The 27,481-nt window shown below is 42.3% G+C and overlaps 1 protein-coding gene across 3 annotated transcripts; it reads left to right on the top strand.

The window, feature by feature from the left end:
• The first annotated feature begins 1,939 nt into the window (after positions 1 to 1,939).
• LOC111974650 (two pore channel protein 1) lies at positions 1,940 to 27,023 on the top strand. Of its 3 annotated transcripts, none has more exons than XM_024002549.2 (27): positions 1,940 to 2,033; positions 9,186 to 9,322; positions 11,337 to 11,513; positions 11,640 to 11,753; positions 13,681 to 13,811; positions 13,977 to 14,065; positions 14,271 to 14,305; positions 14,423 to 14,481; positions 17,120 to 17,219; positions 17,302 to 17,418; positions 17,508 to 17,632; positions 17,717 to 17,765; positions 21,617 to 21,680; positions 21,786 to 21,830; positions 21,962 to 22,018; positions 22,196 to 22,249; positions 22,368 to 22,440; positions 22,556 to 22,663; positions 22,854 to 22,925; positions 24,071 to 24,160; positions 24,361 to 24,476; positions 24,594 to 24,640; positions 24,769 to 24,837; positions 24,924 to 25,020; positions 25,269 to 25,408; positions 25,533 to 25,613; positions 25,990 to 27,023. In XM_024002549.2, exons 1-27 carry the CDS (start codon positions 1,940 to 1,942, stop codon positions 26,131 to 26,133), a joined length of 2,484 nt encoding a protein of 827 aa, XP_023858317.1. In that variant the 3' UTR covers positions 26,134 to 27,023. The 3 variants fall into 3 exon arrangements, with proteins under 3 accessions (XP_023858317.1, XP_023858316.1, XP_070303154.1); XM_024002548.2 differs by lacking the exon at positions 1,940 to 2,033 and adding an exon at positions 7,081 to 8,952; XM_070447053.1 differs by lacking the exon at positions 1,940 to 2,033 and adding an exon at positions 8,877 to 8,948.
• The last annotated feature ends 458 nt before the right edge of the window (positions 27,024 to 27,481 follow it).

Here is a 27,481-nt window from a genome sequence, read left to right as displayed (position 1 = left end):
TCTCTAGGAACAGAACACGTCTCCTTCCTGAGCGGTATGGCGGCTGCGTGGTCCCATGGTGTTTATACTTGCGTGTTTGTACAGATGAACGTGGTACCTTCAGGCGTTTGAACCAGACTTGTGGAGGTCTAATCTTGGCTGATTTCTTTAGATTTTCTCATGATGTCAATTAAAGAGGCACTGAGTTTGACGATAGGCCTTGAAATACATCCTCAGGTACACCTCCAATTGACTCAAATTATGTCAATTAGCCTATAGAAAATTTCTAAAGCCATGACATCATTTTCTGGAATTTTCCAAGCTGTTTAAAGGCACAGTCAACTTAGTGTATTTAAACTTCTGACCCACTGGAATTGTGATACAGTGAATTATAAGTGAAATAATCTGTCTGTAAACAGTTTGTTGGAAAAATTACTTGTGTCATGCACAAAGTAAATGTCCTAACCGACTTGCCAAAATGATAGTTTGTTAACAAGAAATTTGTGGTGATTGAAAAACGTTTTAATGACTCCAACCTAACTGTATGTAAACTTCCGACTTCAACTGTATATATATATATATATATGTATATATATATATATATATATATTCAATTAGGGTTAAAAAAACATTATTATTAAAGTCAGGCTTATGGCAGCCAGTCTGATGGATAAACTTTAGAATTTCAAGCCACAACTCTTATTTTGAAAAACAAGGACTGCTGGTCGTCAGTGGCGTTGTAGTAAAATGTAAAGTGAATCGTACAGCCTACTGTGCAAGCTAGAGTACCACAGTATGAGTCATAATACCCATAAAACATAGCGGTCAAACACGGAAATGGTTCCAATCATTTTTCCTTACATTTTCCCATAGAGGATWTTAGAAACACTTCAAATAAGGGCTGTGTTTCATGTAGGTTTACCCTGGCATGATGTTTTGATAACTGTGTAAATCTCTCAAGGACAAGGTGAATTTTATCAATATAATTGCCTGTATTTACCCCCAAAAAATGAAATTTGGTAAATGTATTTAAATGGACAATTCTTTGAAATGACTTTTGCAAGTTTTAAATTGACACAATACCTGTTAGCAAAGTTGTAACTATAGATGKCATGCAGGAGCTTGCAGGGATTTGTAGTCTTACATGATGTCTACTTTGACGCTAATTAGCATTTTCGAATAGGAGAGCTGAATATATTGATAAAAGTCACCTTGTTCGAGAGAGATTTACATGGTTATCAAAACGTCCCGCCAGGGTAAGCCTTCACGAAACACAGCCCTTATTTTAAGGGTTTCTAAAACGATTGGAACCATTTCCCCGTTTGACCGCTAGGTTTTATGGGTATTATGACACTTTTACAGTGGGGCTCTATTTGGATGGAGATACCGTTATTTGAAAATACCTCATATTTATTTCGACTTTGGAAACAAACCTTAGTTGATGGTGGTACCAACAAAATGCTTATGAGTCATGGTTTACAAAACTCTTCACTTTACTCCTCTCAGTCTTTCCGCTAGCAAATATTTTTGTAGGCAGTTGATGCTGATGAACTGGACATCGATTAGTTAGAGTAGCATAGTTTACTGGTCAATGACAGATGTCAACTCGGGATAAATCAAGCAGCAGTATCTAGCCATTTGACTAATAGACGACTGTTAATGAAGATAAGCTCGTGTATCGGGTGCTTTTCGAGCACTCTTATTTTAGTGGAGTCACCTGGAAAGTTAGCTAGTTATCCAGGTAGCAAGAGGTAGCTAACGTTATCTAGCTAGCAAGATGCGTCGTTATGCTAGCTGGAGATGATAGCTAGCTATGTCGTGTATGTTTTGACCATAGCATTAGCCAGTAGCTAAGGGCTATACTAGCTAGCAGGAATTATCAGCTAATAACGCTAGCTAGATAGTTGGGGGGGTACTACGTTGCTTTTTCCTGTGGATTTCATCTTGCCAGTCCGGGAGAATGGAGGGTACCGATGACGACGTGCCCCTCATCCTGACCTGGGATGATGCTACCAGCGGTCTGTTGAGCGAGGAGACAGAGAGGGGGGACGAGAGTAAGTTTTTGTTGACATCCACATTTTACTGCGTAGCTAGCTGACCCAGCTAGCAAACGTTAGATATCAAAGGTGGCTGCAGCCCGTGACAAATCTAATTGCATTTAGAACAGCATATTCATAATGGCTATCGTCATTTTTAGGATTTGTCTTTTGTAATCTGTTAGAACTTTTCTTGTCTCATAATAATGATCATTAGCTTACTTGCTAGGRGCTCAGCTTCAGTCTTCTAATTCTATTATATTATTTATAATGTTCAGCATAGATTGGGCAGCAGAGCGTTGGATTAGTAACCCGAAAGGTTGCTAGATCGAATCCCCGAGCTGACAAGGTTAAAATCTGTCGTTCTGCCTCTGTCAAGGCAGTTAACCCACTGTTCCTAGGCCGTCATTGTAAATATGAATTTGTTCTTAACTGACTTGCCTAGTTAAATAWTTWWWWWWAAATCAGATTATACGGAACAACTATGAACTGTTCAGAGCCTTATTGTTTTGGTGACCTGTCCTGTTTGGGGGTTGTTGGTTGATGATCAAATCAAATTTGTATTAGTCACATGCGCCGAATACAACAGGTGTAGTAGACCTTACAGTGAAATGSTTATTTACGKGCCCCTAACCAACAATGCCGTTTTTAAAAAACGGACAAGAAATAAAAGTAACAAGTAAATAAAGAACAGCAGTAAAATAACAATAGCGAGACTATATACAGGGGGGTACCAGTACAGAGTAATGTAGGTAGAGTTATTATAGTGACTATGCATAGATGATGACAACAGAGAGTAGCAGCTGTGTAAAAGAGGGGGGCAATGCAAATAGTCTGGGTAGCCATTTGATTAGATGTTCAGGAGTCTTATGGCTTGGGGGTAGAAGCTGTTTAGAAGCCTCTTGGACTTAGACTTGGCGCTCCGGTACTGCTTGCCGTGCGGTAGCAGAGAGAACAGTCTATGATTAGGGTGGCTGGAGTCTTCGACAATTTTTAGGGCCTTCCTCTGACACCGCCTGGTATAGAGGTCCTGGATGGCAGGAAGCTTGGCCCCAGTGATGTACTGGGCCGTTCGCACTACCCTCTGTAGTGCCTTGTGGTTGGAGGCCGAGCAGTTGCCKTACCAGGCAGTGATGCAACCAGTCAGGATGTCTTTATCACYGAATAAGATAAATGGTTGAGTTTGATGTAATTTGAAATCTTACAAACAAGGTTGTCAAACTAATAATATAATTTCTTCTTATAATTTTTTTTTACCTTTAACGTCTTTTATCTAAATGGGTAAACTCAGATTTTTTTCGTGTTCATATATGTTGGACTATAGATTCTATTTTACATAATCAAAGCTGTTTGTGTTGTGCCAACAATCGGTGAGACACGGCATGCTATTGAACACAGGGTGGGTGTCTTGTTTTTGCTGATGAATGTACTAAAGTTTTAACGTTCAAATGGTACCATAAAGATGGTTAGAGGTCCATGCATCAGAGAATGTTGGGAATATCCATTGTTTTAAATTGAATAGTGAATCTTCCATCGGAAACCTATTGAAATCATAGTGTGTTCTGAGTTCACAAGTACTACAGTTGCCATGGCACCCTAGTAGCAGCCTAAGCAGAGAGCTCCTGTAAATATGAACCTATTTAATTCTTTGTAAGTCTTTTTAATAGTGTGTTTTTTTTATCAGCTGTTTTGTTTTTGACTGGCAGGTCAACTCTTTTTGGCTTGGCTTATTATAATTTTTTCTAATGATGCATCTGGAGACCAGCTTTTTTTTGTTTCACCTGGTTGCTGGTTCCTGATCTTTTGAAAACATCAATTGAAGAGTCAAATGAAGCTTGAGAYGAATGGGAGATGCAGTTCTGAAGCAAAGGGGTTGTAGTGAGGATGACTAGCTTGTACTCTGAACTGTGTGTGGTGAGCTTTCTGCCTCCCTTAGCTGCTGATTATTCACTCAAGTGGGTGCCATGCATTGTAAAGGTAGAGAAGTCCAGTAGCTACACAACTCAGGCTGGTTCCCAGAGTAGCCCTCTACAAGATCAACACCAGACTCCATCTTCATCAACCATCTCCCTGAGCTAGGCTACTCACGATGATGTATTGGTTGACCTAACTATACAGTAGCTACACTACTCATGATTATGTATTGGTTGACCTAACCATTTTTTTACCTTTATTTAACTAGGCAAGTCAGTTAAGAACAAATTCTTATTTACAATGATGGCCTAGGAACAGTGGGTTAACTGCCTTGTTCAGGGGCAGAACAACAGATTTTTACCTTGTCAGCTCGGGGATTTGATCTAGCAACCTTCGGTTTCTAGTCCAATGCTCTAACCACTAGGCTACCTGTRGCTACTATACAGTAGCTAGGCTACTCATGATGATGCTTGTTTTTTTTGTGCTTTTGAATCGCTTTGAGATTGTTATGAAAAGCACGATAGAAATGTCATATATTTTTATTATAGAAATGCAGTGCATTCGMAAAGTATTCAGACCCCTTCCCTTTTTCCAAATTAAGTTACGTTATAGCATTATTCTAAAATGGATTAAATAAATAAAAATGMCCTCATCAATCGAKACACAATACCCCATAATGYCAAAGCGAAAACAGGTTTTTAGAAATGTTTGCAAATGTATWAAAAAWAAAAAACAYAAACCTTATTTACMTAAGTATTTATATCCTTTGCTATGAGACTCYAAATTTAGCTCAGCTGCATTCTGTTTCCATTGATTATCCTTGAGATGTTTCTACAACTTGATTGGAGTCCACCTGTGGTAAATTCAATTGATTGGACCTGATTTGGAAAGGCACACACCTGTCTATATAAGGTCCCACAGTTGACAGTGCATGTCAGAGAAGGAATTGTCCGTAGAGCGCCGAGACAGGGTTGTGTCAAGGCATAGATCTGGGGAAGGGTACCAAAACATTTCTGAAGCATTGAAAGTCCCCAAGAACACAGTGTCCTCCATCATTTATAAATGGTAGTAGTTTGGAACCGCCAAGATGGGAGAACCTTGCAGAAGGACAACCATCTTTGCAACACTCCACCAATCAGGCCTTTATGGTAGAGGGGCCAGATGGAAGCCACTCCTCAGTAAAAGGCACATGACAGCCCACTTGGAGTTTGCCAAAAGGCACCTTAAGGACTCTCAGACCATGACAAACAAGATTTTCTGGTCTGATAAAACTAAGATTGAACTKTTTGGCCTGAATGCCAAGCGTCACATCTGTAGGAAWCCTGGCACCATCCATCCCTACGGTGAAGCGTGGTGGCAGCATCATGCTGTGGGGCTGTTTTTCAGCGGCAGGGACTGAGAAACTAGTCAGGATTGAGGAAAAGATTAACGGACCAGAGTACAGAYAGATCCTTGATGAAAACCTGCTCCAGAGCACTCAGAACCTCAGACTGGGGTGAAGGTTCACCTTCCAACAGTACAATGACCCTAAGCACACAGCCAAGACAATGCAGGAGTTGCTTCGGGACAAGTCTCKGAATGTCCTCGAGTGGCCCAGCCAGAGCCCGMACTTGAACCCGATCGAACATCTCTGGAGAGACCTGAAAAATAGCTGTGCAGCYACGCTCCCCATCCAACCTGACCGATCCAACAAAATGTGGAAAAAGTCAAGGGGTCTGAATACTTTCCGAATGCACTGTATAGGTAATAGAATAGGCATTCCCATTCAAGTTGTCATTCGACGGTGGGTGGACCGATCGGCCATCTTTCTAGTAGTAAATGGAAGTTAAAATTTCAAATCATTTTCAATGGTGTACCAGCTAAATTGCAGTGGTCTGAAGGGATGGTAGGTAGCCCAGCAGTTAAAAGCATTGGGCCAGTAACCGAAAGGTCGCTGGTTTGAATCCCCAAGCCGACTATGTGAAAAATCTGTCTGTGCCCTTGAGCAAGGCACTTAACCCTAATTGCTCCTGTAAGTTGCTCTGGATAAGAGCGTCTGCTAAATTACTCAAATGTAAATGGGATAGGTCCATTTTATGAATTCTGTTTCTATGATTGAATTGACACCCACCCTGTATTTAAGAATATGCTGTGTCTCAACCGATAAGGGCACAACACAAACACCTCAGATGATCTAACGTGAAAATAAGAACAATCTGAGTTTACGTGTTTTTAGGGAATTGGCATTAAAATGGCTATAAAATAAAAACATTTTGAAGAAATTATCAAATTGTTTGACAACCCTGTTTGTAAGCTTTCAAATGATATCAAACTCAACCGTTTATCTTTTTCAGTGATGAAGACATGGATGTCTCATGTTAGGGTGGGGTATGCAAAATGGGTGTACTTTGAGCAAAATCTCTTTCTGACCACTATTACCATGGTCCAAACATGTATGAAAGGATTAATTCATATATAAAGGTGTGCAGTCAGAAAGTGATTGAAATCATATGGAARGACCATGAACCAAAGAGTACAGAAGCAAATGCATCTACTTGAACAGCGACTGTAAATTATTTGAAGATAAAATAACATAACCRCTTCTAGGACACTCACCAGAGAGGCAGCTCCTCTGCAAGCTGAGGTTAGGTTTTGGCTGACTGCGGTACAGTTTGAGGGTACGGTAGTTTGGGAGGTTCTGCTGATTGTCATCAGAGCAGATAAACGCAGCGCTGGCTTGCTCCTCTGTCGCTTTAAATTAGAAGAGAGAGGTGTCCCCCTGACCCAGAGATCGTGTTTGTGTGTGTCTCCACTTCAGTAATCCTGTAGCCTTTGTACCTCACACACACACACACACACACTGCAGACGGCCTCTCACATACACACTGGAAATGGCAGCATCAGCAGAGGCAGATACCTCTGTGTGTGCCCCCCCCGCCCCGCGCTGACCCCCCACCCGCAGCGCACGCAGGGCAGTGTGTGTGTATGTGTCTCTCTCTCTAGGGCCCCCGGGCTCTGTTTTCTGTTGTGTGTGTGTGTGTGTGTGTGTGTGTGTGTGTGTGTGTGTGTGTGTGTGTGTGTGTGTGTGTGTGTGTGTGTGTGTGTGTGTGTGTGTGTGTGTGTGAGCTCCTCTGGAAGTGGACAGGAAAAGGACTGGTGTTTTTCCAGGATATCTGGAGCGGGAGGAGGGCTGACTACCCTGAGGCCTGGGAGGAGAAGATTGTTCCACATGCAGTAGAGAGCAGGACACAGCAAAAGGAGGCCTGCTCTAAAACACACAGCCTTGAGCAGACCGTCACTCAGGCTCCGGCTCACGACAGGACATGATCCAGCTGCTGGCTTTGTTCTTGTGATTTAGCATAGTTGGAGAAGCCACTGTGGAGGAAAGAGAGGATTTCTGTAGTATTTTCCTCTTAGCCCAGAGGACTCACCAGGACTGCCCTGTGTGTGTTTGTATGGGCCTGTGGAACCACAGGCAGGCACGGGGCCTGACCTCAGTGCGTTGTTGACGGGAGCTCTGAATGTTTTATTGTTCTGAAAAACAAACGAGTGGCTGGGACTTTACACACAGACACAGTGCTATTAGGACAACAGCAGATACTAGGCCACTTCATTATCACCACGTAGCCAGAGGCCTGAGAGAACAGGAGCCTCACCAGGATTATTATCACTCAACTGGAGTTTGATCCCTACACAGCAGCAGACTGAGCTCAGAACACGCTACTGTCACAGTACCTGAATAGGCTTCGGTGTGCAGGATCCGACTGGCTGACAGCTGGCTGGCATAATATCGATGACTCCTGCCTACTTGGCACTCAGATCCAGTGATCACAGATGTCTCCTCCTCTATTTAGGAATTACAGACAGACATCTACTACACATCAACTAAGGATTTTACTGCTTGGTTTTATGAGGATTTTTTTTTAAATACGTTTTTAGATCTGTCTTTTTTTAGAGTCAATGGTTAGCTGGTTGTATATTATCTTTAGTAAGCATGACTTAAAGTTGGATTCAAATATGGGTTGGGTTGATTTGAAGGTTTATTTATATCGTTGTTTCAGAGACTGAAGTCATATTGTAAGTACTTAGGGTAAGTTTAAGACGGTAGTTTAGATTTTCCTCAGCCTGCTAAGGCTCCAGACAGCCAAACCAGACATCGCACGGATCTAATCAGGACCTTCTTCATTCTCAGTCTGGTGTSTCTCACCATCAGGAGGTGACACCACTTCCTGTCTATAACTTGAAGGACACTCCTCAGTGGAACATCAGTGAAGAGCGGCGTTGTCGGTTATAAAAACTGAGCCATGTGCACAGAGAGCAGAACTGAGTTRAAAGGTGAAACTGCGCTGAGCGGAGAGAGGGAGGAGCCCAGAGAGGGAGAGAGGAAGGGAAAACGAGGTTAAGAGAAGCGAAAGAGGGTAAGAGAAGTTGTAACTCCAGAGAGTGTGACTGTGCATTCTGGACTCCCCAGTCTCCCAGGCTGAGGTAGGCTGCTGACAGAGGCTGTGGGATCCTACCCTAGCCCTTTGACTGAAGAGAGACACTCTGGATGGTTCATCTGTCCACCAGCTGTCATCGGACGCTCCAGCAACGTTTGTTTTTCATTTAATGTTTTGTTTGTTCCTGGGACAGAGGACATACCTGTCTCWAAGAACACAGGGTGAACCACCTGCTCTGCGTGTGTCTGGAACTCTGAGCTGTGGTGAATCTCTGTCTGTGGATCCCTGTGGGGGATCTGTTTTTACATTGTCTCTCTGACGTGTGTCCATGTGCAGTGGAATGTTAGCCCGTGCGTGTCCCTGGAGGCGCGAGGACGCTGGACCTGTGAACTGTGAATGACACACACACTGCTTTAGTGGACCACGTCCCCACACCCAAACACACACTCAAACTCCTGGACCACTGGTAGCTAGCAGAGCCATGGAGTGTTCGGCTGTGCAGACGGAGACTCCTGGTATCCATGACAACAGTGTAGAGTTGACCCTGGAGGAGAGTCCGGTCCTCATCTCCTCATTCTGCACCGAGCTACAGCTAGATAGCGTGGGTATGTGTGGGTATGTGTGGGTGTGTTGTGTGTGTGTGTGCTTGCATGTAGGATATGTTGTGAACATGCAGGATACAGTGCTGTTGAAGCCGTCCCACCAGTTTGTCTACTCTAGTGTGTATTAGCTCCGTAATAGTATAGGACACGACTAAATATATCTGTCAGGTTTTGGAGGCTCTTTAATTATTTTGTATTAACGAATGAATAATGTTGTGGTTGTTTCTTCTGTGTAGATGGAGGAGGGGGGTATGACATAGTGAATAACCAGGTGATACCAACACCGGGGCCACCACCAAACTACAGATCACACAATGCCTCACTTCAACAAAGCTGGGAGATTAACTACCAGGAAGCAGCCATCTATCTACAGGTACACACACACACACACACACACACACACACACACACACACACACACACACACACACACACACACACACACACACACACACACACACACACACACAGACACAGACACAGAGAGAGCCATTTTGGCATGTTGGCTAGCTAGACTATATTACTGTCTGCTTGGTATTTACTTTGAAAGTTAGATGGTAATGATTAGCTACATTGTAATGTTATGAGTAGTAAGCTGACTGTAAGAAAGTCTATCTATGGTGGGACACATCAGCATCTTGTGACAGGTAGCTCATGTGAGTTTGTGTGCTAAACCTTTTGTGTACTGTCGTGTCTATGACTACCATTAAATGTGAAGACTGTTATTTTATTAAATCAATTCTCTGTGTAATTATTATTATGTGATTAAACTAATCAGGTCAACTTTAATTAACTAGGAAGTCGGGGCACCATGGGAAAATGTTTATAGAGTCTCTATTTCCCAAATCCACTCTTCAGATATTTTCATATCTTATCAAAACAGTCGCTTATTAATGAATTATTATTACCTCATCAGTTCTCATTACTGAACGTCGCAAACCCTTGGATATCTGCACGAACCCTAGCCTAAATGATGAATCAATGATATACAAATTGGCTTAATTATTTATTTACTAACTAACTAAACAATTACAGAAATATATAACAAACAAACAGTAGATATTTGGGTTACTACATGATACAAAGCCAATATGCCAATATGACAGCTTGGTAGACAAAGGGGTGAGGACTGAGAAAGAGCGGGAAAGACAAAATGGATTCACTCCACACAGTTGATAATTGTATTAATTGAAATGCTAATCCTTTGCACATGAACGGCCGCTCATTCGAGAATAATTGCAATGTATATATTTACACCCATATGTTGTTGTTGTTGTCTTCTCTGTTGGAATCGGCGGTCCGTCTGCTGGAGAGTCAGTTCATCAGAGAGTCTGGTTAACTTCCCCAGAAGTCACAATGTCCTTTGTGGTTGTAGCTTTCTCTGCGGCTCTGGATAGTTTCTGTTGTAATGGATACGTCAGGCCTACAGATGGTCGTTGCATAGTAAAGATGCTTCCGCGGTTGTCGMTATTCTCGTACTAGACTTACGTAATTTCCAGCTGCAGACAAGTAATTATAAGTCTAGGATTTGCTCTTATTCTGTAGTGATTGATAGTCTRGGAGCTTAACCATTTCCAGCCGTGTAGCCAAAACTACAGCTGTATGGTCTCCGTGGCCTATAGCGTTGTAGTTCTTAACCATTTCAACATGTAGCGTCAGCTCCATATTTTCTGGTCAAATGTACATTTCGTCAGGAGTGGGTTTTATAAACTTCTGAGAAAGAGGCAGTCCATGACGCTGACGTAATGTCTATGCTCACGTGGGCGTGGCCATTGATTTAGTTAACTTTATATGACAACCCATGTTTTCTCATTTAGAAGGTTAACATCACATTACATCTCTTCACAAATAGTTTCATGTTTAATCACATACGTTTCACAATATTTAGATGTAAACCTGATAGCTGGGAAATGTACACTAAGAGATACAGTTATGTGTGTTTCCTGTCTTCATGAGATCACCAAATGAAACACACTTGTCATGACTCTCTTTTAAGTGTCCACGGACCACTCCCACATTCTCTCAAATATAAATATTGTTTAATTATTCAAACTTTCGATGTCCAAGTGTCTCTCTGTGTTCCACAGTTTACATTCCAATCTCGAACACTACAGAGCATAGGGGCAGCGTATTTTATGACCGACCATAAAACAGCCAACTTCCCGCTCTCCCCCTCTACGAGAGAGTGCACGCTGTAGAGCGGACCCACTGTAACCTGATTCTTCAGATGGTCACAGGAGAGTTATGACAGTACATTTTATTTGTAGCTATAGGTATAGCTCAGGTGAATGGTAGAGAGCTGTAGAACAAATGTATCATTTTCACACTTGTATTATTAAACAAAATTCAGATGCAAGTGTGTGTGTGTGTGTGTGGTCGGTCCATAGGAAGGAGAGAACAATGATAAGTTCTTCACACATCCTCGGAATCCAAAGGCGCTGGCAGCATACTTGTTTGCTCACAACCACCTGTTCTACATGATGGAGCTGCTAACAGGACTCCTACTGATGGTGCTCTCTCTCTCTGAGGCTCCCGCTGTACCATCACTACGCCTGGATGTTTATGTACGTACACACTTCCACTGCCACACACACACTGCTACTGGTCCACACCACTCTGGAATTGCTGGGTTAGGGTTAGAGGTCAGAGGTTAGGGGTGAAAGGCTAAAGGATGTGTTCTGTCTCTGTAGGTCCATGCCACTCTGGAGTTATTGGCTCTGGTTATGGTGGCGTTTGAACTCTGCATGAAGCTGCGCTGGCTCGGCTTCCACACATTTATCAGACACAAGAGGACCATGGTGAAGGTACATACTAGAGGTTGACCGATTAATCGGAATGGCCGATTAATTAGGGCCGATTTCAAGTTTTCATAACAATCGGTAATCTGTATTTTTGGACACCTTTATTTAACTACGCAAGTCAGTTAAGAACACATTCTTATTTTCAATGACGGCCTAGGAACGGTGGGTTAACTGCCTTGTTCAGGGGCAGAATGACAGATTTTTACCTTGTCAGCTCGGGGATTCGTTTTTGTAACCTTCCGGTTACTAGCCCAACGCTCTAACCACCTGCCTTACATTACACTCCACGAGGAGCCTGCATGGCAGGCTGACTACCTGTTACGCGAGGGCAGCAAGAAGCCAAGTTAAGTTGCTAGCTAGCAATAAACTTATCTTATAAAAAACAATCAATCTTAACATAATCACTAGTTAACTACACATGGTTGATGATATTACTAGTTTATCTAGCGTGTCCTGCGTTGCATATAATCGATGCGGTGCCTGTTAATTTCTCATCGAATCACAGCCTACTTTGTCAATGGGTGATGATTTAACAAGCGCATTTGCGAAAAAAGCACTGTCATTGCACCAATGTGTACCTAACCATAAAACTCAATCTTCTTTTTTAAAATCAATACACAAGTATATATTTTTTTAAACCTGCATTTTTTATATTGCCTGCTAACATGAATTTCTTATAACTAGGGAAATTGTGTCCTTCTCCTGCGTTCCAGAATTTTACATAATTATGACATAACACTAGAGTTGTACAATGTAACAGCAATATTTTGACTTTCGGATGCCATCCGTTTAGATAAAATATGGAACGGTTCCGTATTTCACTGAAAGAATAAACGTTTTGTTTTCGAAATGATAGTTTCCGGATTTGACCATATTAAGACCTAAGGCTTGTATTTCTGTGTGTTATATATGTTATAATTAAGTCTATGATTTGATATTTGATAGAGCAGTCTGACTGAGCGATGGTAGGCAGCAGCAGGCTCGTAAGCATTCATTCAAACAGCACTTTCGTGCGTTTGCCAGCAGCACTTCGCTGTGCTTCAAGCATTGAGCTGTTTATGACTTCAAGCCTATCAACTCCGAGATTAGGCTGGGTGTAACCGATGTGAAATGTAGCTAGTTAGCAGGGTGTGCGCTAATAGCGTTTCAAACGTCACTCGCTCTAAAACTTGGAGTAGTTGTTCTTTTGCTTTGGGGGAGCGATGGGGTAACGATGCTTCGAGGGTGGCTGTTGTCGATGTGTTCCTGGTTCGAGCAGGTAGGGGCGAGGGAGGGACGGAACTATACTGTTACACTGGCAATACGAAAGTGCCTATAAGAACATCCATCGTCAAAGGTATATAAAATAAAATGGTATAGAGAGAAATAGTCCTATATATAACTAACCTAAAACTTCTTACCTGGGAATATTGAAGACTCATGTTAAAAGGAACCACCAGCTTTCATATGTTCTCATGTTCTGAGCAAGGAACTTAAACGTTAGCTTTTTTACATGGCACATATTGCACTTTTACTTTCTTCTCCAACACTTTGTTTTTGCATTATTTAAACTAAATTGAACATGTTTCATTATTTATTTGAGGCTAAATTGATTTTGTTGATGTATATATTAAGTTAAAATAAGTGTTATTCTTCAGTATTGTTGTAATTGTCATTATTAAAATCATTAAAAAAATTTCGGCCGATTAATCGGTATCGGCTTTTTTGGTCCTCCAATAATCGGTATCGGCGTTGAAAAATCATAATCGGTCGACCTCTAGTACAATACACACAACTGTATAGGAGCATCCCAAGCAGTGCATATAGATTGCAAACAAGAGTGGACCCTATATACTCACGAGAGTGACACAGTATTGCCTGTCAGATGGTTTACAAACAGTTATGTGTCACCATTTATCATTGACTGACAGCTGGTCTCTCTGATGTGTAGACGTGTGTGTTGCTGCTCCAGTTTGTGGAGGCCATAGTGGTTCTGATCCGGCAGACGTCACACTTGCGTGTGACCAGAGCTCTCAGACCCATTTTCCTGGTGGACTGCAGATACTGTGGTGCCGTGCGCAGGTACACACACACACACACACACACACACACACACACACACACACACACACACACACACACACACCGCAGATACATCACATACACACCTTTACCTGTATTACCTCGCACTGCTTTGTTGTTTCCAAAGTGTGAATAACTGTTGTTGTCACCCTCTTGTCCAATCAGAAACCTGCGTCAAATTTTCCAGTCCCTTCCCCCTTTTATAGATATCCTGCTGCTGCTGCTCTTCTTCATGGTCATCTTCGCCATCCTGGGTGAGACACACAAACACACACATCTTGGCTGTTCATCGAAGTTGATAATGACATTGATCCTAAATGACAATCCTCGAAGAGCCTCCAAAAACAGTGGAAATTCTATGATCTTACAAACAACTGTACCTTGAAATCTAAAACAAAATCTAAATTAAATTATGTTCTATTATGCCTGTCTGAGTATGGATCTGTTCTCTCTCTACAGGATTCTGTCTGTTCTCACCTAACACTTCTGATCCAGTAAGTGAAACAGTTTGACTGACATTTTCAGTATGTTGTGCCTCTGTAGACTGCTAGTTGTGGTGCTAACTGGAGGGGACTGTCTCATACTGTTTTGTCTGGCTTTTCTCTTCTCAGCACTTCAACACTCTGGAGAACAGCATCGTTAGTCTTTTTGTGCTACTGACCACCGCAAAGTAAGACTTGCTCATCTACCACACACCGTAACTCCTACTTTATACACCTGTGTCTCTAATAGTCTGAAATGTTTCATGCTCTGTCACTGTTGTGATTGTAATGCTCTCTCAAGACAGCATAGTGACTGTTGTGATTTGTAATGCTCTCTCAAGACAGCATAGTAACTGTTGTGATTTGTAATGCTCTCTCAAGGAAGCATAGTGACTGTTGTGATTTGTAATGCTCTCTCAAGGAAGCATCGTGACTGTTGTGATTGTAATGCTCTCTCAAGGAAGCATCGTGACTGTTGTGATTGTAATACTCTCTCAAGGAAGCATAGTGGACTTGTGTTGATTGTAAATATCACCCTCAAGGAAGCATAGTGACTGTTGTGATTGTAATACACTCAAGGAAAGGGCATAGTGACTGTTGTGATTTTAATCTCTCTCAAGGAAGCATCCTGTGACTGTTGTGATTGGTAATACTCTCTCAAGGAAGCATGTAGTGACTGTTGTGATTGTAATACACCTCTCATAGGAAAGCATAGTGACTGTTTGTGATGTAATACTCTCAAGAGCATAGTGACATGTTGTGATTGTAATACTTCTCAAGAAGCATAGTGACTGTTGTGATTGTAATTACTCCTCAAGGAAGCATAGTGACTGTTGTGATTGTAATACTCTCTCAAGGAGCATAGTGACTGTTGTGATTGTAATACTCCAAGAAAGCAAGTGACTGTTTGAATGTATATACTCCCTCAAGGAAAAGCGATGTTGACTGTTGTGATTGTAATACTCCCTCAAGGAAGCATAGTGACTGTTGTGATTGTAATACTCTCTCAAGGAAGCATAGTGACTGTTGTGATTGTAATACTCCCTCAAGACAGCATCAGTGGTGGAAAAAGTACCCAGTTGTCATACTTGAGTAAAAGTTAAAATACCTTAAAAGAAAATGAGTCACCCAGTAAAATACTACTTGAGTAAAAGTCTAAAAGTATTTGGTTTGAAATAAACTTKATATATAGTATCAAAAATAAGAGTATAAATACATTTTCAAATTCCTTATTCCTCTTATTCTTTTAAGGGTTGGCCAGGGGCATACTCCAACACTCAGACATGATTTACAAACGAAGCATGTGTGCTTGTCTTTTTCTTGTTGTCAAATCCCTGCCAAAAGTCAGGTGACCTAAGCGCTTCCAAATATGGAGTTGCAGGTTTGCCATATCTGTCATGTTTGCGCATATCTCTCCTATGTGCAAATCTTTATGGCAGTCATTTTACTTAAGGCCCTTGGAAAATATCTGCATATCTGTAGTTATAAAAAATGTTTAATGCAATATATCGATTTACAAATACAAATCAAAAGGTGTTTGTGGATAGTGAATTGCATTTGTGGATTGGTGATTTACATTTGTGGATTGGTGATTTGTGAATACATTTGGCATGATATTGATCCCATAAAGGAGCTCTCTCCTTCAGAGTGAATGGGAGTCTATTGGGCGCTAGCTCAAAAACCCAACATTAGCARGAATTTCGTCAACAAAAAGTAAAACATTGCAAATATTTTCRGAGATGTGAGAATTAATTTTCTATCTGTAGTATCTTATAGCTTTGGAATCGTGACATTACGTACTTTTTAGGAAAATAGCCACGTTTCTCAACAGATAGACTAACTTTGAGAAGGGATTGCGTGACGATGAGCTTAGCAACCGCGTGGCACAGCATGACAACGTGAGTGCGATTTGTCGACAGTCTGCTGGTTGGGGCGTTAAACGTTCCTTTAGCCATTAGATTCCTATCTTCTTTCTATAATATCTCTYGCAACGGCATCATGCAATGCACCCTGGACTAATGAGGCAGACAATTAGGAAAAATGTGCTAGACCCTCCATTAAATTACACATTTCTCGAGGTAGGAATATCACAAAAATATGATCAATGGCTCATTCGAGAAAAGACATCCGAGTTATGACATCAGTCAGTATTGAAATCTGACATGTATGATAGACGTTTTAACAATCTAAAAGTCGTATTCCTATTAACTTCCAGTGTCGTGAGAGCGACTTTATCACAGTGCTACGACATACCAGCCAGATTTCTGCCTGCTTGAACACCTCGCAGGGTAGAACAGAGAACTAACAGGATGTAAGTAAACAGCTGTTCTTATACTGTGATAGACGTAGTTCCAACCCGTCTGTTGGCCTATCACAGTAGAGGCTGAGCGTGGTTTAAACTTGCTCAGCCTATCGCAGGCGCTCAGGCTGGTCCCAGCCCCCTAGCGCTCCAGATGTCCGAGTCTGTTGCTGTGTAGATTACGCTCCCACACCTTAGAGACTGAGGTCAGACAGTTCTGTAACATTGTTTGAGCTATTTGCACCTGCATAGAAAGCATACTGTTCCCGCTCAAGGTTAACCACAGCTTCTCAGCACACTATCTGGGGCAAAATGATACTTCCAGCACACACACACAGGCACACATGCACAAAGCAGATACAGCATACAATATTCAATCACAAATGATGTGGTGGCGGGCTATAGTGCATAAAACACAGATCCTCACAGTACTTTACACCACTGAACAGCATAGTGCTTGTTGAGATTGTATTACTCTCAAGACAGTATAGTACCTAATGAGATTGCTGGTGTCCTGTTTCCTCTAGCTTCCCAGACGTGATGATGCCAGCATACTCTAGGAACCGCTGGTCCTGTGTCTTCTTCATCGTCTACCTTTCCATTGAACTCTATTTCATCATGAACCTGGTACACATACACACACACACATGCTGTTGTTTCCTCCCTGTGTACCCTGTGGCCATGGTTTGATAGTGTGTTTGTGTTGCAGCTTCTGGCAGTGGTGTTCGATACGTTTAACGGTGTTGAGAAGATGAAGTTTAAATCTCTGATGCTCCACAAACGCTCGGCTATCGACCATGCCTTCCAACTGCTGGTCAGCAGACAGGTACACATACACACACCCAGGTAGTGTCGGTAGGCTGTTGTAACTTATGTGTAACTGTTGCATTTCGTGCGTGTGTGTTTGCTCCTTAGAGGCCAATGGGTGTGTCTCTGAAGCAGTTTGATGGTCTAATGCGTTTCTACAGACCCCGTATGTCTGCCAGAGACCGCTTCCTCACATACAAGGCCCTAAACACTGCAGGAGCACCCATGCTCAGGTAACACACACACATACTGTATGAGCACACACATACTATAAGTGTTGTTTTTTTTAAAGAGGTGTGTGTGATGTTCTGTTGCAGCCTAGATGACTTCTATAAATTCTATGAAGTAATTGGCCTCAAATGGAAGGTAAGCCTAACACACACACACAAATACACAGTTCGCATATGTCTCTGTGTGGATTTGCCTAAATCTATTCTCCCCTATTTATTTGGACAGTGAAGCAAACATTTTTACATTTGGCTTTATACTCCAGCATTTTGGATTTGAGATCAAATGTTTCATATGAATTTCTCCTTTTATTCTGGGGTATTTRCATACATACACTACATGACCAAAGGTACGTGGACACCTGCTCGTCGAACATCTCATTCCAAAATCATTGGCATTAATATGGAGTTGGTCCCCCCTTTTCTGCTATAACAGCCTCCACTCTTCTGGGAAGGCTTTCTACTAGATGTTGGAACATTGCGGCGGGGACTTGCGTCCATTCAGACACAAGGGCATTAGTGAGGTCGGGCACTGATTTTGGGTGATTTTGCATGGCTCGCAGTCGGTGTTCCAATTCATCCTAAAGGTGTTCGATGGGGTTGAGGTCAGGGCTCTGTGCAGGCCAGTCAAGTTCTTCCACATCGATCTCGACAAACCATTTCTGTATGGAGCTCGCTTTGTGCATGGGGGCATTGTCATGCTGAAACAGGAAAGGGCCTTCCCCAAACTGTTGCCACAAAGATGGAAGCATAGAATCGTTTAGAATGTCATTGTATGGTGCACCGTTAAGATTTCCCTTCCCTGGAACTAACGGGCCTAGCCCGAACCATGAAAAACAGCCCCAGACCATTATTCCTCCACCAAACTTTATAGTTGGCACTATACATTGGTGCAGGTAGCGTTCTCCTGGCATCTGCCAAAAACCCAGATTTGTCAGTTTGACTGCCAGATGGTGAAGCGTGATTCATCACTCCAGAGAGCGCGTTTCCACTGCTCCAGAGATTTACACCACTCCTGCTGACGCTTTGCATTGCGCATGGTGATCTTAGGCTTGTGCGCGGCTACTCGGCCATGGAAACCCATTTCATGAAGCTCCAGACGAACAGTTCTTGTGCTGAGATTGCTTCCAGGGGCAGTTCCAGAGGCAGTTGCAACCAACGACAGATGATTTTTACGCYCTTCAGCACTCGGTGGTCCCGTTCTGTGAGCTTGTGTGGCCTACCACTTCGCTGCTGAGCCGTTGTTGCTCCTAAACGATTCCACTTCACAATACCAGCACTTACCATTTACCGGGGCAGCACTAGGAGGGCGGAAATTTGATGAACTGACTTGTTGGAAAGGTGGCATCCTATGACGGTGCCACATTGAAAGTCACTGAGCTCTTCAGTAAGGACATTCTAATGCCAATGTTTGTCTATGGAGATTGCATGGCTGTGTGCTTGATTTTATACACCTGTCAGCAATGGGTATGGTTAAAATAGCCGAATCCACTCATTTGAAAGGGTGTACTTTTGTTTATATAGTGTATCTGTTTTACCGTTTAGAAATGAAAGCACTTTATGTACCTAGTCCCCCCATTTGAAAACATATTGTTTTCGTAAGTATTTGGTTATGTTGTGCCCAATTAAGATTAAAGGGATACTTTGGGATTTTGGCAATGAGGCCCTTTCTACTTCCCCAGAGTCAGCTGAACTCATGGTTACCATTTTTATGTATTGTGTCCAGTTAGAAGGAAGTTAGAGGTAGTTTCACAAGCCAATGCTAACCAGTGTTTGCACAATGACTTGAAGTCTATGGGTATCTGATAGCGTGCTAGCAGATACCCATAAACTTCCAGTCATTGCGCTAAAGTTAGCAATTGGGTTAGCGCTAGTTACCAATTTCCTTCAAACTGCATGCAGAGACATAAAAATGGTATCAACGAGTTCATCTGACTGGGGAAGTAGATAAAGGGCCTCATTGCCAAAATCCTGAAGTATCACTTTAATCTTAATTGGGCACAACATAATCCGAAACACAACAAAACAAAATCCAAATGCAACCAACAAGTTTGTAGAGACACAAGCTTGATATAATCATTGTGTGCTAGGAATGTGGGACCAAATACAAAATTTTTGACTACTTTAATACACATATAAGTGAATTTCTCCAAATACTTATAGCACTATCAAATGGGGGAACTAGATACATAAAGTGCTTTTATTTCTAAACGGTAAAACAGATACAGTTYAAGTCGGAAGTTTACATACACTTAGGTTGGAGTCATTAAAACTAGTTTTTCCAACAACTCCACAAATTTCTTGTTAACAAACTATAGTTTTGTCAGGTCGGTTAGCACATCTACTTTGTGCATGACACAAGTAATTTTTCCAACAATTGTTTAGAGACAGATTATTTCARTTATAATTCACTGTATCACAATTCCAGTGGGTCAGAAGTTTACATACACTAAGTTGACTGTGCCTTTAAACATCTTGGAAAATTCCAGAAAATGATGTCATGGCTTTAGAAGTTTCTGATAGGCTAATTGACAACATTTGAGTCAATTGGAGGTGTACCTGTGGATGTATTTCAAGGCCTACCTTCAAACTCAGTGCCGCTTTGCTTGACATCATAGGAAAATGATATATAAACAGCCAAGACCTCAGAAAATAATTGTAGACCTCCAATCTTGGTTCATCTCTTGGGAAGCAATTTCCAAACACCTGAAGGTACCACGTTACTCTGTACAAACAATAGTAACACAAGTCTAAACACCATGGGACCAGCAGCGTCATACCGCTCAGATGAACGTCCTTTGTGCGAAAAGTGCAAATCAATCCCAGAACAACGGCAAAGGACCTGGTGAAGATGCTGGAGGAAACGGGTACAAAGTATCTATATCCACAGTAAAACCGAGTCTATATCGACATAACCTGAAAGGCACTCAGCAAGAAGAAGCCACTGCTCCAAAACCGCCATAAAAAAGCCAGACTACAGTTGCAACTGCACATGGGACAAAGATCGTACTTTTGGAGAAATGTCCTCTGGTCTGATGAAACAAAATAGAACTGTTGGCCATAATGACCATCGTTATGTTTGGAAAGAAAGGGGGGAGCCCTGCAAGCGAAGAACACCACCCAACCGTGAAGCACGGTGGTGGCAGCATCATTTTGTGGGGTGCTTGTGCTGCAGGAGGACTGGTGCACTTCACAAATAGATGGCATCTGAGAAAGAAAATTATGTGGATATATTGAAGCAACATCTCAAGACATCAGTCAGGAAGTTAAAGCTTGGTCGCAAATGGGTTCTTCCAAATGACAATGACCACAACATACTTCCAAAGTTGTGGCAAAATGGCTTAAGGACAACAAAGTCAAGGTATTGGAGTGGCCATCACAAAGCCCTGACCTCAATCCCATAGAAAATTTGTGGGCAGAACTGAAAAAGCGTGTGCGAGCAAGTAGGCCTCCAAACCTGACTCAGTTACACCAGCTCTGATCTAGGAGAAGGACCAAAATTCACTCAACTTATTGTGGGAAGCTTGTGGAAGGCTACCTGAAACGTTTGACCCAAGTTAAACAATTTTAAAGGCAATGCTACCAATACTAATTGAGTGTATGTAAACTTCTGACCCATTGGGAATGTGATGAAAGAAATCAAAGCTGAAATAAATCATTCTCTCTACTATTATTCTGACATTTCACATTCTTAAAATAAAGTGGTGATCCTAACTGACCGAAGACAGGGAATTTTTACCAGGATTAAATGTCAGGAATTGTGAAAAACTGAGTTTAAATGTATTTAGCTAAGGTGTATGTAAACTTCCACCTTCAACTGTATGTATGACATTACGAAACATTTGGTCTCCAATTCAAAATGCTGGAATATAGAGCCAAATGAAAAGTTTTAGCTCCATTGTCCAAATAAATATGTAGGGGAGTGTATATATATATATATATATACACCTCACTGATGTGTGCCTGCGTGCGTGTGATTGTACTCTGTAGGCACGGCGGAGCGGGGAACACTGGTTTGATGATCTTCCACACACTACTTTTCTTATCTTCAAAGGTGACTTGTATTTTTCCCTTCTTTTTTCCATCGCATCCACTGCTGTGTTCCTCTCCTCTTATCTGAGGTGACTGACTGACATCCTTCTGTTAATGTTTCTACCAGGCATCAACCTGCTGGTCAAGTCTAAAGCCTTCCAGTACACCATGTGTAAGTGGACATCCACTATTAGTAGTATTAGCTATAGTACTATCATCTGTGTTGTAAACCTAGGACCAAACTTAACTCTCAGACAGGACTAACCCTAGGACACATTTAACTCTCCTCTCTCTCCTCTGTAGATGTGGTGGTGGCCGTCAACGGAGTGTGGATCCTCGTAGAAACCTACATGTTGAATAGTAACTAAACCTATTCCCAGACTATTAAGTACTTTTAATGCAGATTCCCTATTTTGCATGATTTTTAATTCAGGACTAGCCTTAATCTGGGTTCAGGAAATCATCCCTAAGTGTCAAGTAGAGACCGACAAGTTGAACAGTAAGGTTGTTTCTGATCTCTGTCCCCTCTCTCTGCAGGTGGATTCTCCTCGTCCAGAATAGTCCCCTGGAGCTACATTGTCTTCCTCACCAGTAAGATCACGCACATACAGACACACCGAGAGCCACATCCTTTTCGTCACTAGTGAGAACACACATTTTTACTCCGCTCGCTCTCTTTTTCTCCGTCTCGCTCTTTTTCAATCTCTAGTCTATGGGGTGGAGGTGTTGTTGAAGGTAACGGGCATGGGACCGTTGGCCTACTTCAGCTCCGGCTGGAACCTGTGAGTAGACCATTAAACCCTTAAAGCCTTACCCCTAACCCTCAGCCCTTAGCTTGTCCAATGTGTTTATTCAGTAGCATAACAGCCATCAATGTCTCTGTGTTCGCCTCACCAGGTTTGACTTCTCTGTGACGGTGTTTGCCTTTCTGGGCTTGATTGCCCTAGCCTTCGACATGGAGCCCTTCTACTTRATTGTGGTGCTCAGACCACTGCAGCTACTCAGGTGGGTTACCACGACAACACGCACGTATGTTGTCAGGGGGGCAATTAGTTTGTGTGGGTATTTTGTTTAGGTGCATATATGTGTGTTACCGGTATGTAGATTCATAAATATTTTGTTGATCATCATGTCTTAAGTATGTGCACTCTATTAGGTTGTAAGTGTGTGAGTGTGTATGTGTACTCTCTCTTAGGTTGTTTAAGATAAAGCAGAGGTATCGTAACGTGTTGGACACCATGTTTGAACTCTTCCCGAGGATGGCAAGGTAACAACTTTGCCCCCTGAACCATAACCCACCATATTACATACAACGCATGTACAGTTGAAGTCGGAAGTTTACATACACTTAGGTTGGAGTCATTAAAACTTGTTTTTCAACCACTCCATAAATTTCTTGTCAACAAACTGTAGTTTTGGCAAGCCGGTTAGGACATCTACTAAGTCATTTTTCCAACAATTGTTTACAGACAGATTATTATACTTATAATTCACTGTATCACAATTCCAGTGGGTCAGACGTTTACATACACTAGGTTGACTGTGCCTTTAAACATCTTGGAAAATTCCAGAAAATGATGTCATGGCTTTAGAAGCTTCTGATAGGCTAATTGACAACATTTGAGTCAATTGGAGGTGTACCTGTGGATGTATTTCAAGGCCTACCTTCAAACTCAGTGCCTCTTTAATTGACATCATGGGAAAATCAAAAGAAATCAGCCAAGACCTCAGAAAGAAATTGTAGACCTCCACAAGTCTGGTTCATCCTTGGGAGCAATTTCCAAACGCCTGATAGTACATTCATCTCTACAAACAATAGTATGCAAGTCTAAACACCATGGGGCCATGCAGCCGTCATACCGCTCAGGAAGAAGGTTCCAAAGTTGTGGCAAAATGGCTTAAGGACAACAAAGTCAAGGTATTGGAGTGGCCATCACAAAGCCCTGACCTCAATCCTATAGAAAATTTGTGGGCAGAACTGAAAAAGCGTGTGCGAGCAAGGATGCCTAGAAACCTGACTCAGTTACACCAGCTCTGTTAGGAGGAATGGGCCAAAATTCACCCAACTTATTGTGGGAAGCTTGTGGAAGGCTACCCAAAACATTTGACCCAAGTTAAACAATTTAAAGGCAATGCTTCCAAATACTAATTGAGTATGTAAACTTCTGACCCACTGGGAATGTGATGAAAGAAATAAAAGCTGAAATCGTACTCTCTACTATTATTCTGACATTTCACATTCTTAAAATAAAGTGGTGATCCTTAAACAGGGAATTTTTACTAGGATTAAATGTCAGGAATTGTGAAAAACTGAGTTTAAATGTATTTGGCTAAAGTGTATGTGAACTTCCGATTCAACTGTATGAACTTTGTGTAAAAACCTACTTAATAAGAACATGTATGTGTTCTCAGCTTGGGGCTGACATTGATCATCTTCTACTACTCCTTTGCCATTGTGGGGATGGAGTTCTTCGCTGATGTAGTTTACCCTAACTGCTGCAAGTGAGTCACGCATACACTCTTACACCCAGTTCACTCACACACACTAACCTGACACTTTGTTCGAAGCAGAGCCTACCACAGACTAAGAATACTAGAAAAGATATTGGTGCTCCAGTAATATGACGGCCATCTTGGTCAGGGTGGTTCACCGGTGTTTCAGTTTGTCTCTCTTTTCTCTCTTCTATCTCTCGTTCTCACAGTACCAGTACAGTAGCAGATTCATACAGGCAGATCAATGTAACCATAGGCAACAGGACGGTGCTGGATGAGGGCTACTACTATCTCAACAACTTTGATAACATTCTCAGCAGCTTTGGTAAACACACACTGTAGTCAATACTAGGCAGTTCCCTATATACTATTTTGTTATATAATAAACGGATAGATTTTGATGTGGGATTCAGCAGCTCTCTCTCTCTCTCTCTCTCTACAGTGACTCTGTTTGAGCTGACTGTGGTAAACAACTGGTACATCACCATGGTAAGACTCTTCCTTCTCACGCTGTATGCTGCCTGTCACCTGTCTGATTAAACCTCTGCTGCTGCCTGACTGTCAAGCTTGTCCAACTTACTGAGGTTGATTGACAGCTGCTGTCCCCTACCCAACAGGAAGGAGTGACCTCCATGACAACTCACTGGAGCCGCCTCTACTTCATGACCTTCTACATTGTCACCATGGTGAGAGTTGTGTGTGTGTGTGTGTGTGTGTGTGTCTGTGTCTGTGCYTGTGTGTGTGTGTGTGTAATTTTCTCTGTCCTCTCTAGGTGGTGATGACCATCATCGTTGCCTTCATCCTGGATGCGTTTGTGTTCCGTATGAACTACAGCCGGAAGAACAAAGAACCACTGTTAGATCCTGAGGGTAAGTGTGTGCATGCATGCAATGAAAAATGTTAGTAAGATGAGAACGGTGTAGTGTTTGAGATGTGTGTAACGATGGTGTGTTGTAGACGAGAACGGTATAGTGTTTGAGATGTGTGTAACGATGGTGTGTTGTAGAACGAGAAGCGGGTATAGTGTTGAGATGTGTGGTAACGTGGTTTGTCGTTGTAGACGAGAACGGTATAGTGTTTGAGATGTGTGTAACGATGGTGTGTTTGTGTGTTGTAGACGAGAACGGTATAGTGTTTGAGACAGAGGTGAGTCGTGACGAGGCGTTGGCTACTCTGGAGCTTTATAAGCAGACGTGCCCTGGACTCTCCTCACTCAACTCTCTACAGGGAGTACTGGTGGCCATGGACCGCAGCGGGGTGAGAACACACACACAGACCTACACTCACAAATAGACAGACACACACACACTCGCTCACACAGCTTCACAAACCTGCCCTGTCCTACGCTCTCAAAAAAATAGACTGATGTGTGTGTGTGTAGAGCTCGTCTCTGGTGTACCTGGGTCGGCGGTCGCGGACCAAGAGTGACCTCAGCATGAAGATGTATGAGGAAGAGATCCAGGTGAGCCTCACGCTGCCATGACAACCAGAATCCTGCTGACTGCTCCATGCTAGATTTGTCACTTTAAATAAGACTTTAGCTAACATGACCTAGCTACAAAGGTGATGTTGATCTTGCCTTTTCTATCAGAGGAGGCTGGTGGAAGGATCACTAGGAGGACAGGCTCAGTGTAAAGACTGGAATGGAATGAATGGACCAGTATCAAACATATACTTTGTTCCATTACAATGAGCAGCTCCACCTATAGCTCCTCCTACCAGCCTCTTCTGCTGTCTAGAGAATTGGATTACAAATTAGTATGATGTTTCTGACGTCAGCTGTGACAAGAAAAAAAAAATGGTATGATTTAATGTGTTATTGGTGTGTGTGTGTGCAGGAGTGGTATGCTGAGTACTCCAGAGAGAACCTACCCCAGTCAGACCGAAGCCTCGTAGAAAGAGAGCTGGAAATCCCTCCTCCCTGCCCTGACCCTGACCCCCAACCCCAGCTCAACTCACAAGGACCACTTAGTATTAACTAACACTCACTCACTGTTTCGCTCTCGCTCTCTCTCACACACACACAAACCTCTTTAACTTCAGTCATCATGTCACAGAGCACTCTGAACTTGATGGTGATTGTCTCCCACAATGACAAGACAGAGAACCCCTCAAGTCTCTATGTCTGTCTCCTTCCCTTCTTCCCCCTCCTCCCATCCTGAGGAAGTGTACTCTTGCATCTTGGTCAGACAGTTGTGATGTGGACAGATGTGATGGTGTCACTGAACTAGAGCCTGGATCCTGGACCTGTTGAGATGCAGCAGGGATTTCTGTTGATATGAATCATGTTCTCGATCTGACTGGATCTGTGTTCAAACAGGTTTAACAGCTTTATCTAACCCCAACCCTGACAGGACCTTAGTCTGCTGATGCATTGACAGTCGAAGCAGAGCATAGATTTAGGTGTTAAAGGGCAGGGTTTTTAAGGGTCAGAGTTAGGCCCTCTAGCTGTGAGACAGAGCTAATGTTCAAGGCCACTATCGGAGTACGAGGAGCCACTAGGATGGACTAGGAATTTCACACTGCTCTTCTTCACTGCTCTGACCACAGAGAGGACACACGTCTGGACAGTGAAAGGACACATACCTGTAGGTGAATACCAGGCTGCCTGTAGATACATACAAACTCACAAGATCCCGCCCCATCTGACAGCACTAAGCAAAGCCCCCTCAACAGCCACTATACCCACACCCCACAAACCCCCCCACCCAACACACACCTCAAACCCCTGCACATGTCTAGTAACCTACAGCTATCTCCTAGCCAGCGTTTGAACAAACCTAAGAGAATACTTTACTTTTATAACTTGTTATTCTGTAAGTGTATTATAATGTATTTGGTGTATTAAATGAGGAATCATTTAAATACATTGTTCACTTTGCCAAGTGTATTTGTGTAGCTACCTTTGCTTTAAAGTGGCAGGGCTCAGACTAGCCCTGAGACATGGCTATAGACACCTATGGTATTTTAACCATCTTCTCTGTGTGGATGTTACAGGAAGGATTTTGGATGTTTTTATTTCTATCTTAAACGGGTACAGTACACAATAATCATAATCTCAGAACCTAGACATATACGTCTATGCATAAGTGCTTTTTACCCTGATATCACCTTCTTTAACGCACCAAAGGTGCTTTTTATATGCAAAAATTTCACCTGCAAATATCTATCAGGGACGATAATGTACTACCTCTATAGGTATCGTACATCTGTAGTAGTAAAATAATAAAATTTCTTGATAAAAATGTATAACATTGTTTGATGCAACTGCATAAAGTAGCTTGTTTAGGGCCAGCTTCAAATTATTTAAATAGCTGCGCCTTGCTTTCA

The sequence above is a fragment of the Salvelinus sp. IW2-2015 genome, linkage group LG15 (genome assembly GCF_002910315.2).
Source record: "Salvelinus sp. IW2-2015 linkage group LG15, ASM291031v2, whole genome shotgun sequence".
In the NCBI taxonomy this organism is placed as follows: Eukaryota; Metazoa; Chordata; class Actinopteri; order Salmoniformes; family Salmonidae; genus Salvelinus; species Salvelinus sp. IW2-2015.
This window is presented reverse-complemented; position numbering and strand designations above follow the sequence as displayed.